The sequence below is a fragment of the Monodelphis domestica genome, chromosome 1 (genome assembly GCF_027887165.1).
Source record: "Monodelphis domestica isolate mMonDom1 chromosome 1, mMonDom1.pri, whole genome shotgun sequence".
NCBI lineage: Eukaryota > Metazoa > Chordata > Mammalia > Didelphimorphia > Didelphidae > Monodelphis > Monodelphis domestica.
Window position 1 is genome coordinate 209,359,853 of NC_077227.1, and position 15,650 is coordinate 209,375,502.

General features: G+C 38.5%; 1 protein-coding gene across 3 annotated transcripts in view; it reads right to left on the minus strand.

Moving 5' to 3' along the window:
- Positions 1-888: 888 nt before the first annotated feature.
- The window catches only part of SLC30A4 (solute carrier family 30 member 4), a 40,338-nt gene continuing 25,576 nt past the window's right edge, over positions 889-15,650 (minus strand). For all 3 annotated transcript variants that reach the window (XM_007472499.2, XM_001367755.4, XM_056810393.1), the window contains exons 4-8: positions 14,816-14,969; positions 13,659-13,866; positions 11,811-11,916; positions 8,161-8,295; positions 889-5,753 (exon numbers count right to left, since the gene is read on the minus strand). In XM_007472499.2, coding sequence (XP_007472561.2) covers positions 5,599-5,753; positions 8,161-8,295; positions 11,811-11,916; positions 13,659-13,866; positions 14,816-14,969 — 758 coding nt within the window. In that variant the 3' untranslated portion in view covers positions 889-5,598. The remainder of the gene's footprint in view (positions 5,754-8,160; positions 8,296-11,810; positions 11,917-13,658; positions 13,867-14,815; positions 14,970-15,650) is intronic.

Consider the following 15,650-nt stretch of genomic DNA (forward strand, 5'->3'; position numbering starts at 1 on the left):
ACTAAAAAAGAATGGAAAAAATGAGAAACATATTAAATAATAAATGAAAACTTTAAAATGCATACAATTCCCCGACAATTCAGTAATCATTCAGTATGAATATTCAAAATATTGGCTTGGCTAACAGACTTTTGATAAACAATAAACAGTAGTACTCAAACTTCAAATCATGTTTCCACCTCATTACAAGTTCAGAGAAGGGAAAAGAATTGTCCCTCAGATTTAGTCTCAGTACTTAAATTTGCTCAAAAAACCCTCAAATATTTAAATCTACTCTTTGACACTTGCTTCATATATGTGCTTAAAATGATTAGAACCCCAGGAGCAGCTAGGTGGCTCAGTCAGGAATGGAGACAGGGAAGTCCTAGGTTCAAATCTGACTGTGGACATTTTCTAGCTGTGTGACCTTGGGTAAGTCACTCAAACCCCATGGCCTAATCCTTACTGCTCTTCTGCATTGGAACAAATCTGTAGTGTTGATTCTAAGTCAGAAGGAAAGGGTTAAAAAAAATTTATTAGAACCCAGTTCTGAATCATGCCAGGAAGGGAATACTCTGCTTTTCCCTCACTGTTATCGCCTGTTTCTAGATCTACAGAGGAAGAAACAAGTCCAGAGCAATCATACTCATTCATAATCAGTGGTAACATGAAATTAGAGCTATCTTGGATCTTACATAAATCTTACTTACTAAATACCCAAGAAGGCACCCAAAATTCATAGATTACTGTAGTTGATATGTTATACTGTTGACAGATTTTTCTTAAAAAGAGCTTTAAATTGACCAAATAAAAAAATGTTAATAAAAAAGGGCTTTAAAGGCTGCCAAAATATGATTAAATCTAATGTGAATGAAAATGCTTTAACGAATAAAGACAAGAGAATTCTAGTTTTTATAAGAGATTGTAAGCTCTGTTTAATAAAGGAAAAATTGTTTTGCCACATGGTTTATTTTTAATAAATGTCTAGGAAATTACAGTTTAAAAATTTCAAATACAGTAAATATATGCCATACTTTGATCTCCAATTACATGGACAAACCCCTGTTTTGAATAAATCCTTCTATAATTTATTATGTGCAAAATATCCAGTTTCAGAAAGGGTCCATGGAAAAGTATAAACACAGTTCCACCAAACTGTGATATGGCTTATTTAATGATATACTGAAGCATGAACTTTACCTCTCTTGCCTGCAAAGGTCCCCACACAAATATTTTAATTTTGTGTTGCAACAAATTCCAAATGTACTAAAATATAATAACTTAACACTGTTACAGAAACTGAGAAATTCTCTTGAATGATTACCAATCTTATCAAAACTAGACAGCTCAGATTTATTGGTCCTAACTGTACATCTGGAGCAGCTTATGGAAAACTTGACTTAATAAAGTCGTCTAATTCAGACTGGCCAGGTTAAAGGCCTGCCACATACCTGCCACACAGGCACTCTAACGAAGAAACACCCATGACCCTTTCTTGAGCTCACATGTCCAGTTCTTGCAAAGGGCAACAAATATTTACAGAATGGGATCTGTAAGAGGTTGGCTGGCTGGCGTCACCAGGCAGATCTTCAATAGGAATGAGGGGTATTTTGTCTAAGAGGAAGTGGGCCGGATATATAATCTGAAAACCACAGATTTTGCTTCTTTCTATAATTCTGTGACCTAATTAATCCAAAAGCAAGATCTCATGATAAAGCCCACAGCTACCATACAAAGGGCTTCCTCTGGCCAGGTATAACTAAAAATGGCAGTCGGATGCAATTCAATAGCTAATCATTGGCACACATCCCTCAGTCTGATTGTCTTGCATGTCAAAAATGAGCTGAGGGGGTAGCTGGATGGCTTGGTGGAGAGAGAGCCAGGCCCAGAGATGGGAGGTCCAGGGTTCAAAACTGACTCACTTGAGGCGAGGTGAGTCACTTCGTTCCAATGACCTCACCCTTGCCACTCTTCTGTCTAGGAATTAACACTCAACATTGATTCTAAGACAGAAGGAAAGGGCTTTTAAAAACAAAAAGCTGAATTCAAAACATTAATATCTCAAACACATCTAGTGCTCAAGCTTTTCAGGAAGGACTTTCTCCATAATAATTTTTAAATCCATACCTATTTCATGACACTAAAGACCTCCTATGGTGGAAAACTTATTTATGGACTCGGCGGTAGATTGTTGTTTTAGAGAACTGCCTGGGAAGAGGGGAAGTTTGATTTGCCACAGTTGTGTAACTAAGATGTGTCAGAAGAGGGATTTGAACTAAGGGTTTTCTCGGTTCTAAGAACAGCCTCTTATCCATTATACCATGTTGCTGCTTATTATTGGGGGGATAGTTTAGAAAATCATTATAACATTATAACAAAGATTGGGACAGTTTTGTCTTCCAAATAAACATGTTAGCTGGTTGTCTCTAAAGATCTTGTTAACCCTGAATGAAATGATGTTCTTCACACATCCATCCCAACTACATATTAGACAGAACCTGGGTCTGCTTATCCTGGAAATGTTTCTAATTGTGGTGGTAAGGCTGGAAGACAAGAAAGGCTGGAAGACAAGAATTCTCCAATTCTCTACTGTCTCAGGACAGAACGTCGATCTTTCCCAAGTTTATCCCGTGGGGGGAAAAATCATGGAAGACTTTAGACCTGGTGGAAGGTAAGAGCCTTCAGGAAAGCTTAAAGGTGAGACTTGGCTGTGGAAGGTCCAAAGAAAAGTAAGAATGGAAAAGTCAATTCAATGATGTGGCAAAGAAACAATCCTATATGCAATTCTACAAAGAATATGTAGTTCTGAAGACAAAATGAAAGATGCTTCAAACATATCTCCATCTTATGGCCATGTCATTAGCAAAACCAGGAATATCTTACTCAAAACACTAGGCCTTCTCTGAACTACAAATTAAGTTCATTAACACCTCCAAACCCTAGGGTATGTAATATCTAGGGCCATCTTTTTTTTTTTTAATCTTACCTTCCATCTTAGAATCAATACTAAGTACTGGTTCCAAGGCATAAAAGAAGTTAAGGATTAGATAGTGTGGATTCAGTGAATTGCCCAGTCACACAGCTGGGAAGTATCTGAGGCCAGATTTGAACCTACATCCTTCCATCCCCAGGTCTGGCTCTCTATCCACTGAGCCACCCAGCTGCCCCTCTCTAGGGCAATTTTATCAACACTGTGTGGATCCACCTTAAGACACTTTTCCAAAGCAATAAGAACCGGTCTGATTTAACCCACTATTCTATCAGATGTCAGTTGGCATTGCGTACCTTAGATAAAGTCATTAATTTACTTTTTTAAAGCAAGCTTTTCTAGATTACAGAAAGTCATCTCACCAACTTCCAAGTCCTATGGCATGAATTAATAATAAAATGAATTGTCTTCGTAGGCAAAAACTGGTTACGGAAGGGTTTAGGTGTGCTCTGATTTAGGCAATATCAAGATTCAGATTTACAAAATGAAGTCAATTTTACAAAAAAGATTCACAATAGGATTCTTTTATATAGCAAGACCCTTCATGTATTTTCTAAGTCCATTTATATATATACACCTCTTTCAGGAGCAAATTTATTATAAAAAGACAGATACTCCTAAATTAGGTTAAAAGGAAGACTAAAAACAGTACAAGCAACTTAGGTGGGACAGAGGATGCCACCACATTTTACCAAAAAAGTCAGTGCATTCTTTCCACCACACAGCAGGGTACACCTTAGCCCCTGTAGCGTATGACCATCCATTCAAATACATTCTGGCTACCACCATCTGCCTCCTACATGCGGGGATACCTTCCCTTTGTGCCGTCTGGTTCATTTCTGTTAAAAGGCTTCCCATTCTGAAATGCTCATCCCTTGAAGCTCATTTTGGAATCTGGAGTTTGAAAATGAGGTACTAGTTAGGAAGATACAATGACTTTTCTAATCTAATCTTTGTAACTTTTCTAGGAGTTGATTACATTAGAACCAAGTACCCTGAGAGGAGAACACAGCACTGCTTCTAAATGAAACTGGAATTTTCTGATGTGGAATCTCAGAAAGCTAGCTGCTGAGCACACTCTACCTGGACCAGAGCAGGCACTCAAAATAGGATTATTTCCTTTCTTGTTTCCTTCCTGGAGCTAGAAGCTTGGTCATCCTCAATTGTTCCTACACCAAATCCTAACACACTTCATAGATGAGCCAAATTTCCTCGTGAGTTCTTAGCAAACAATAACCTTTTTCTCTTTCATTTTCCCCCCTTAAGATTGTGGTCCCCAATCCCTAGGTGGAATTGCCTTTAGTTTCATATTCTTCAAATGCTCTTTTTTTTTTTGCTCACTCAAGTCTGAGTGCCACTATCGCCCAAGTGCTTCCAAGAACTTGCAACTTGGCCGTGATCTTTCTTCACAAAGAATCTCTCCACAGCATTCATTTTGGCACTTTTGCCGTGGCTATACCAGAACACATTTTCAAGGCATTTATGTACCATGGAGAATTCCTGATTTTTAACTTACTGGCCCATATCACAAAAGGTAGACTCCGCTTCTGGGAGAATGTGGTTATTAATGCGTGTAGGTAGATGTGCAAAGCATAGCCTCATTGTGTTATTTTGAAAAGGCCATTAAACCCGTTATATGCTTAACCCACATTTAAAGTAGGTAGAACAAAACAAATGGGGACGTATAGAATGAAAGGGTCTTAAAAGGGGGCAGTGAATTGCTGGCTCAGTTTTTACCTTCGGTCAAATTTAATGAACTTTAATAACGAAATAGTCTAGTTAGTCTAGGTGCTGAAAATTTCCTCCTGTCCTTTACTTTAAATTAAATGATCATGGTTTAAAATTATAGTTTCCCTAATGCAAGATAACAGTGGAAATGTTTCCTAAATGATCTTAATAATAATAATGATCAACAAATCATATTAAGAGTGTGTTTGGTTCTGCTTTAAAGGATGACAAATAATTATGTAGTATGCCTAGAGACTCAAAGTCCTATTGGTAACATCTGGAAAAAATAAAGTTATAAGGCAGAAACAGACCAATGACATTATGAATTATTTATAAAGAAAAACATTTATGAAACACTTGGGAATACACATTTGCTTCTATTTCTTGATATTTTCCAGAACTTCCTAAAAACTTAAGGATTTTTTTTAAGTGACCCCAACTCATCCCACTGAGCCAACATAATTTTAACAATTCAGTGCTTTAACCTTATTTGATGCTCAATATGGTTTGGCTTTTAAAAGATTCTTTTAAAAAAAATACAAGTACCAAATTCTGGATTCTTCTTTTAAAACCTACACAACCTACACAATACAGTTAACAAAGGGAATCGTTAAGCTTTGTCTATGAGGTATCTGCAGAGTCACATCTCATTCTGTAAACAATATTTTGGTAACATCCTCGTCTGTAAATCATAGTAAAACGATCATTTAACGTTGACTTCTCCCAGGCTACACACAGTCAAAGCTCTCCTAAAGGCCTTCGATGGAGTCCTTGTGGTTGGGGGGTTCCTTCTGGATACGGGCTGAGCGGTCAGGGATCCCAGTCACTCATTCATACGGTCACTTATTGCTCTTCTCTAGTGTTTGCACGATAAATAAGGCTGTACTTTCCAAAGCGTGGTATTAGGCACTGGCACTACGGCAACCCCCGCAGGTTTTATTCGCTGCTCGCCGGTAACTCTGAAGCTGGACAGAGCATTTATAGATCCCAAAAGTGTTTATCAGTAAGTGCCTCGCTTTGGACTGCACTTCCTCCCATTCGGATGAACTGCCAGGTGCTACAATAGCAAGAAAGGAAAACATTGTTGGCATCGCTCAGAGACCATCAGCTACACATGAAGGAATGAACAAGCATCACACATTAGACGAACATGGTACACCCTTGCTTTCTGGGAGGAAAGCGCTTTGTAAACAGGATAATAGCAAAACCAATAAAAATAGTAATAATAGTAAAACTAGTATGGCATATACAGTTTATTGAACATATTAAAATATTTAGTATTTAAATAGATTATCACTGTATAATATAGTCTAATGTATATTACACATCATATATATAAATATCACATATGTTATATATTACAGCAATATTCTATATAAATATTATAGCCTATATATTATGATTATATAATATAACCTATATAAATATATCCTATATATTATGGTTATATAGTATATCCCACATAATATATTGTTATATAACATACTATATTAAAATATTTATACTATATACTTAGTAACAGCATCCTATATGTGTATATCTAGGTATCTTATACACATATACATGATTTGTGTGTTTATATCATTATTAGTCCTCTTACTCCTATTTTGAGCCACATCTACAAAGACATTTGATTTACGTTCTTTGTTTTCCATCCTTACCATTGTGTTTTAGAATTGTATGTCATAGCAGATAAGAGGGGCTGGACTCAGAGGGAGGAAGCCCCCTGTTTTGAATGATGCCTCAGACACCATCTGGGGAACTCTGGGCAAGTCACTTCATCTGTCTGCCTCAAGTTTTCTCATCAGCAAAATGGGAATAAAGGCTGCACCTACCTCCTAGGGTTGTTGTGAAGATCAAATAGTTTTTAAATTAATCTAGGCAGGAGAGACTATATTCAAATAAGCAGAGATCTAGAATCACTTCATCTTTCAAACTTCATTTCATATAAGATATAAAATCTCAGATCTCACAGATAGGAGTACTTTTCCTGCCAGTAGATAATATGCTGAAATTGCAAAATTCCACCATAGAAATAATTTAAATTTGAGAATCTTGAGGTTCCCCCCCAATTAATAAATGTATTTATATTCTGAATCTAATGCTAAATAAGACAAGCATTTCCAGATACAAAACAGGACCAAAAAAAGGATGATATGTGAAGCTAAAAACCTGTACCACTTATATCTGGCTTCTGCCCTTCTAATATACAACAAATTCCAATGCTCTGAAAGTTGACCCTTTTTTTTTTCTTTTAAACCTTTACTTTCTGTCTTGGAATCAATGCTGTGTATTGGCTCCAAGGCAGAAGAGTGGTAAGGCCTAGGCCATGGGGATTAAGTGACTTGCCCAGGATCATACAGCTAGGAAGTGTCTGAGGCCAATTTTTAACACAGGACCTCCCATCTCTAGGCCTAGCTCTCAATCCACTGAGCTACCCAGCTGCCCTGGACCTGTTTCTTAATGACATTCCTTCTGTTTTCTTTTGTGCATTTAAATAAGTGCCTCCATGACCCTTAAAAAAACCCAGCCCTCTCTTCTTCATTGTGGTGACCTCTATCACTATCCCCATCCTGAGACTAAAAAACAAAATCCTTGCATCAAATATGCAGTTAAGTCAAAAAAAAAAAGGAAGAAAGGAAGAGAGGGAGGAAAAGAAATAACAGAAATTATAACTATAACTGAAAATTTGTCTCAATCTGGACCTCTTCACCTCATTGTCAGGAGGCAGGAAGCACATTTCCTCATTAGTTTTCTCCTCCTTTTCTAACCTATATCTAGTTTTAATGTATAACCATTATTTGAAAATCTAAAACTGAGAAGATTAGCTTCGATGATATAGAAAACCAGGGCAAAGTATCTAAGATATGTTTATTTTATATTATTATATATTTATTTTCAACTTCAGATTAAAAACAGTAATGTTTCTTGTTACCTTGGCCTGCACCAAGTGTTCTTTAAAAATGAAATACTTCACTCCATCTACCAAAAGCCTTGCTCCACCCCCATCCTTATCCCTACTGAGCTGTCCCCAGTTGCTTATGTCATCTCCCCTGTTAAACTAGGAGCTCAGTACAGTACCTGGTACACAGCAGGTGCAAATAAATAAATTAATCAATCAATCAATCAATCAATCAATAAATGAACGAATGCATGCTAGTTGAGGGGCAGCTGGGTGGCTCAGTGGACGGAGAGCCAGGCCTGGAGATGGGAGATTCTGTGTTCAAACCTGGTCTCAGACACTTCCTAGCTGTGTGACCCTGGGCAAGTCACTTAGCCCCAGTTGCCTAGCTCTTACTGCTCTTCTACCTTGGAATTTCTTGGAACTTGGAACAAATGCTTAGTGTCCACTCTAAAACAGAAGATAAGGTTTTTAAAAAAATTCATTCACTGACAAAGTCATATGTTATCCAATTAGAGACAAAGGATTACAAATGCCTCCTGACATTGGGGGAGCAACTTACCTAGCTGTAAGTGAACAATGGCAGTAGTTTTTCCTGAAGTGAGAGACCAAAGATTTATATCTTCTACTGAATGAACATCTTCTATTTTCATCAAAGCTTCTTTGATAAAGTCTACATTCAAATGACTTGGCACCCCTACAAATTCAGAATGTTTTATAAGCAGTTAGTTTATGAGGGGAAAAAAATGGTCCTAGTAGATCACACACACACAGTCTCTCAAATAAATGCTTGCAAGAATGCTTAATTTTTCTAACTGTAAAGCAAGGATGTAAAACAGCAAAGCTACAAATATGTCTTAAAACAAAAAGTTCCCCAAACAGAAACTACTAAAAGACCAAGAAAGATTAGGAAGAAAAAACCACAGATATAAGAATGAAAATGGACAGACACCGGCTTTCAGAAAATGTGGGTAGCATTTATTTTTTAATTTAAAAAGTTAAGTTTCTTTAAAACCCTTTCTTTCCAATTTAGAATCAATACTTATAGAATTTTCCTGCTTACAGCCCGGCCTAAAACACTTTTATTGTTTGGGGGGTACATGGCCCATGCCAGCAGGAGTCCAGGCAAGAGGAGCAGGGAGGAGATGAAAGACGGTGTATTGGAGAAACATGGTGGAGAGAAATGGATATGGTTTGGCAGCTTCTCTGGGATCTGCTGCTTAGAAGAGTCCAAGACAATGCCAAGGTCCACACCTGGGGGATGGGCAAGATGGCGGTGCACCTGAGTGACAGAGATCGGAAGAGGGCAAGAATGCTCTGGAGAAGAGGGAACGGTGCAGTTTTGGAAGTGCTGAGTTTGGGTTACCAGACAGAAGGGCCTTTTGGAGATGGCTGGTGGTGACATTTCATGGAGAACCCTTGAGGTGGGTGCAGCCAGAAGTTCTCATTCACTCCAGCTATGGCTTCCCCTCCATGAGAGGAGGTGGTATCGGGGCAGCCAGATCCCAGGTCTCTACACTGGTTCTTGGCCAGCCTCCGCAGCAGAGCTTCGGCCTCTTTCATGAGCTCCAGGACCATCGCTGCGGCACTTGGCGATCCTGGCCATTGTCTTCCGGATGGTTCTGGGTTTTCTCCTCCGCCAGTTTATCCCCTGCCTCACATGTGCTACCTACAGGCTCTGCAGCCTTTCTGTCTGGAAGGAGGGCTTCTTCAGTGAGTCTGCCTGGGGCCGGTCCCTCCCTCTCTCCCAACCCCCCCCCCCTTTTGCACCACTCCAACTCCAAAGAGCCACCCACGCCCAAACTCAGAGGGTCCCAAACAGAGCCAAACTGTAAGCAGGAAAATTCCTTTAGATTTGAGATGGACATAGAGATACACATCCAGGTGACGCCTTGATCCCGTGGGCTTGTAAGATATCCATCCGTCCCTAAACTGGGAGGGGCAACCCTATGTCTTCAGGCTGACAACCCGGCCTGGTGCCTAAGTGCACATCCTCTGGAGACCCCAGAGGTGACGTCCTCTGGGAGGCGGCCTTCCATCTATGCTATCCTCCTGGCCAGATTCAACATGGCCTCCTAAATGAATACATTTCTCTTTTTACTTTTAAGTGAAGTTCTGGAGTCTTGCAGGTTTCCTCAGCTGTCCCCTGCGCCTTAGCTGTTCTCTCTCCTTTCTCTCTTCTTGGAATCCCTGATCTTCAAGACTAGCATCAGGACTAGCTCCCCAGGTCCCCCCTTGTTCCAGGGGCGCCTCCCAGAACAAACAAAGCTGTTTATTAATCCCTTGCACCAAGGCACTGCACTAAGAGCTGGGAACACAAACAGAAAAGTCCCTCCCTGTCCTCAGGGAGCTCACATTCTAGTGGGGGGACAACCAGAGAGGGAAGGTTTCGGCTGTAAATCACAGGGAAAGGTCTCATGGCGATATAGCAGCAAGGCGGGTAGAAATGGCTCTTCTTGAATGTCCCTCTTCCCAGGGCTCTTGGGCTCAGGTTCTGGACCATCCTCCTCATCAGACTATGGCCATCGAGTTGGTAGTGGTGGTTGGACCTGTCTGGCACATGCCACCTATTGTCTCTGCCTTGAGGATCCTCTTCTAAGCCTACTTGGTATCTACTTTCTGTGTATTCCAGATTTGCCTCCAAATGTTAATGTTGTCTCCATTAGAATGTAGTAAGCTCCTTCCAGCAGCTGGGTGGCTCAGTAGAAAAAAGTCAGACCTAGAGGGGAAGTCCTGGGTTCAAATTTAGCCTCAGATGCTTCCTAGCTGTGTGACCCTGGGAAAATTACTTAACTTTTTAAAGATTCAGTTTCCTGACATGTAAAATGGGGATAATAATAGCAACTAGAGTTGCTGTGGAGACCAAATGAGATGAGATCTGCACAGGACATTGCAAATCTTAAAAGTGTAATATAAATTCTAGCTCTTTATTATCATCATCATCATCATCATCATCATCATCATCATCATCATCATCATCATCATCATCATCATCATCATTATCACCACAATCATCACAGCTAACATCATCTTTTGTTTTCTTTGGGAATGCTGTTAGCGCATTTGAGCTGATCTGCTACAACCAAGTTTTGTTCTGGGTGCATCTTTCTCTAGTGGCAGTTTCAGATTTTTAGCTTCTGCTTAAGCCTTGATAAATGGAGTTCCATAAGCTTTCTCCCCCTCTCTTGCCAGAGGGGGGTTCCTAAATGATCTCTCAATAAATGCCTTTAATTATTTCTTTTTAACCTTGAAGGGTTATGAGTGGGTTGGAAATATCTTGGCATTTGCCACAGATTCTCAAAATTTTTGAGAAGTGAATTAAATTTGCTAAGATGTTCGTTGTTTATATTCCTCTGGCTGATGTTATAGGTACAATTATTTCATTCAGAAATGAAATGGAGGTCCTCTGCCAAAGTTTCTGGATTCAAAGACCCAATATTTACTTTGGGTCTAAAGCATGGATGTCACCCATAGTCCTTGAATTATTCAGAAATAACTTCTTGCCTCAGGCCTCTTAGAATGGAGTTACCATGGCTGACCATATGATAATCTGGGAATTTATTGGTGTTTATACTGTCTTCTCACACCTATAATTGTCAGAGCTTGTCAGAGCCTGCATCTCGAGGTGGAAGTGACCTCTGAAGCTAGTTGATTAGAGATGAGGAAACTTGAGGATGACAGTGGTTACCTGACTTGTCCCAGGTCACGGAGGTACCCACTGTTCGTCAGAGGCAGGATTTATCTTCAAATCCTACAGTCTCCAATGTACAGAGGGGCAGCTAGGTGATGCAGTGAATACAGTACCAAACCTGGAGGCAGGAAGACTCTTGCTGAGTTATGAACTGGCCTCAAAACACTTCCTAGCTGTGTGAACCTGGGCAAGTCACTTCACCCTGTTTGCCTCAGTTTCCTCATCTGTCAAACGGGCTGGAGAAGGAAATAACAAACTATTCCAGTATTTCTGCCAATAAAATCCCAAATTGGGTCATGAAGAGTCAGACACAACTGAAAAACGACAACTGTTAGGTAACTTAGATTTGGTTCTCCTGGCATCTGAAGAATAGCATTCTCCCTAGATGTGCAAAAGGTTCCCAAACAGATCTTCCTATCATTATCAAAGAAAGAATGTTGGGGTCCCTCCCTGTCCTTGAGAAGGGCCCCAGAATAACAAATGACAAACACATGAAAGAAGGAGCTCGACACAGATCTTACCTTCCAGTATAATTACTATTGTGTCCCAAATGATTCGAAATGTTGTGAAAGCCACAAGGAGGGAGAATATGTAAGTGCAGATGGGATCAGCGATCTTGTATTCTGGCTGCAAGAAAATATCAAAATCTATTTTAAAATGTAGAGACACCTTTTTTTAAAAGGAAAATGTTTTCCCACTTTGTACACAAACATGAGGCTATGAGAAAATATAAAAATATACAAGTTGAGAAGAAATTTGAGGTCACTCAGTGCTGATACCTTGAGCAATGCAGCATTTAAAATACTCCAGGAAAAAAAAATCACAGGTGTTTACAGAGTAATAATAAAATCTACTTAAGATAGATTTCCAAATAAGGACATTGTCTGCTCTACCCTTAGTAACAAGTTTCAGAATCTAACAACAAATCAAATTAAAAGCTTCCTCAGATGATATTTAAGTTCATTTTCTTTTACTTCTCATGATGGTATCGGAGAACAGTTGTTCACCATTAGCCATATACTTTACTTTTATCAAATGAAATACTAAGAGGCAGGATGGTGTCATGAACAGCAAGCCCTAAGTTCAAGTCCTGCTTCTTTATGTGATCCTGGGCAATTAATTCACTTAATGACTCAGTGCCTTGGGCAAAAAATTCTCTAAGATCATACATTAAAAGAACAGCTGTCAATCTGTGTTGGTAGAAGGAATTTTTTCACTTGGAGGCCTCAATTCCAATGAAATCATGGTCCAGATCCTCCCAACTCCTATTCCCCTTTCCCAAACAAACTCAAATTCTGCAATAATTTCTTCATTCTCTTTCAGACATCACAGAGGAATCATGATAAACTGAATCTGAATTCTTTTAGCCATTGCTTTATGGGTAAAGACACCAAGGTGTGAATGGCCAACAGCTCAGGGAGTAGAGTGTATAAAAGAGAATACAGGCATAATCCATTTAGCAGTGTTAACTGGTTTCTAGAAAATGTTGAACAAAACAATATTTCATGGGCAGCCAGGCAGCGCAGTGGATAGAGCAGGAGGACCTGGGTGCAAACTGGACTCAGACATCTCCTAGCTAGGGGATTTTGGACAAATCACTTAACCCCAACTGCCTACTCCTTCTTAACCTACTCCTGCTCTTCTGCCTTAGAACTGATACTAAGACAAAAAGGACAAAAAAAAAACAAAAACAAAACTAGCCGGTGGTTAATTCCACCAAAACAATATTTTAGGGGATAATCTGTCAAACTATAGTACATAAAAGTTAAACAACTCTACCCTGAGGGTTTGGTAATAATATGCTGTGGACATTCTTTGGGAATTACATTGCTTGAGAAAGAAAACCTTATGTAGGGGATGTCTACACTCAGAAAAGAGGCCAATAAAGTAGTTTGAGCAAACAGTAAAAATCTTAAGTGCTGGGCTAAGAAAACTGTGTTTTAGATGGGAGCAACAGGGGAAGCCACTGAAGGTGGCTGGGAGTGTTATGATTAGACTTGGGCATCGGGGCTCGTGTGTTCTATATCTCACTTGAAGAAAATTACTGGCTTTTGGTGCCAATCCCCCACATTGCTTTTCTTTCCCCAACTGAATGATCCTGTTCATTTTAATTTTTTTTCTAAGCTTAAAAGTCTTTTAATGACTTACACCTAATTTTCCAAATCTCATTTGGCACCACTGAAAAATGTGTACCCCTGTGGGGTGAAAATGTTTATCTTTATTCAAATCTGGGGAACTTAATACCATATTCAATGGCAAAACAGCATACAGTTTAACAATGATGTGAAAATTTTTAATGTAAAAATAATTTATTTTAATTTTATTTATTATGTAAACATTTAAATATAAAAATAAGCCCACCAGGTTACCTTGAATCGAATGATGTAAGCAGCTACCAGCACCCCGATACTTTGCACCAAATCTCCCAGGGCATGAACAAAGGCTGCCCTCACTGCAAGGCTATCATTTCCTTGGTTGTGCCCGTGTCCATGCCCAGGACCTGTGGTAGGAGAGTTTGGCGGAGGGGAGTGGGAATGGGAGTGATGGTGACCAGACTGATTCAACAGAAATCCCATTCTGTTTTTTTAAAAAAAGAAAATATCATTATTTTCCCAGTCAAAGAGGAAAAAAAAAAGGCAAACTTTTATTACTAGTCTCCATTAAGGGGACACAAAAAACATCAATGTCACATGAACACCTTCAGTATTTTTATACAATGATTCAAAACTGGTGAGTTTAACATATTCCAACTAAGAATTTGTTTGTTTCTTAAAGAAACATTCTACCTGGCACATTCTATGGCCTCTCCACTCACTCCTGTCCCTGCCTGTGATGAGACATTCTGCAAAACATATGGAATATGGATGACAAACCAAAAAGACAGGGTAGTAAGGAGTAAAGATGGGACCAGCAATCTTTTATTCTGGTCAAAAGAGAACATCAATGTTTATTTTAAAATGTAGACACCTTTTTCTTTTAAAGAAAAAAAAAGTACTTTTCCAGATGGTAGATGAAGGAGAAAAGTAAGGAGGAGAAAGGGTAGAAGGATACAAGGGGACAGCAAGGAAGTAAGCAAATTCAATTTCTTGTTTAACTCATCTATGAGTCTTCCAATATTAGACACTTTGGGATTTATAAACTTTCATAGGTTATTTCATGTTATAGATTGGGTTGAAAAAACATATAATGACAGAAACTGATTAAAAATAAGCTTTCAGAAGGTGGGATCTATTCAAAATTGTTTTTATACAGTCACTTTTATTCTGACTTTGCTGATTATTTCACCTTCAGTGTGAACATTTTAACTCTCTCTTGATTCTTTTGGTTTAGTCAAACATGTTTACACCTGAATCAACACTAGAGAAGAACTGAGATTCTGTAATATTTTTATTATCATTTCTTTAGCATGTTAATATGTGATAAGCAAATTTTAAAATTAAATATTCAAGCAGATACTGTGCATTTCTAAATTTTAAGATGTATAGTATTAAAATATTTAACAGGAAAAAAGGTAAATATAACTTACATTACATTAACTGCAACTCCAATGGCTGCAGTTATGAGCATTATATCTCCATTAATTTCATAGTTCATATGGATGGTTCTTTGCACTGCTTCATATAAGAGGAATCCCATAAGTATATAGACCAAGAGGACACTAATAATAGCTGATAAGACTTCTGTACAGAAAAACAAAAGATATACAGGAACATTTATAATTTATTAAATTAGTAAAAACTTACAATATCCTACAAAATTTTATACACAGTCCCTTGCTTCAAAGACATATAGTTGCATGTTTCAATAGGGAGAGCAATAGACCGGAAGTAAAAGGGCTGAGTTAGAATCTTGGCTTTTTTTCTTTAAAAAAAATGAGGGGCAGGTATTTTTGTATTTACATGACCTCATTTTTCAATGTATCCATTATAACAATGAATAAAGCCACAACAACAAGAGAACAGTTTAGCAAAACACATACATAGAGAAAAAAGTTCAATGCTCCACAATCATAGATAGTCCGCACCTCTGCAAAGAATTGGGAGGTGATGGGGAGGTGCCCTTTTGGGTTATTATAATCAGCTTTGCTTCTTATTACCTCTCTGGGGCTCAGATTCCTTATTTTCAAATGAAAGGTCTAGATCAGAAGTGTCAAACATGAAGCCTAAACCAGGCTAAAATGTAAATGGGAAATATATATAAACTATATTTAAAATATAATAATGTACATAATATCACATTTTAAAATTAAGTCAATATATGGCCTGTGGGGAATTTTATGTAGAGATCAGTGGTCCCCATTTTTCCTCGAGTTTGACACTGAAAGTGATCTTTGAGGTTCTACTCTATTAAATTCTTCTCAT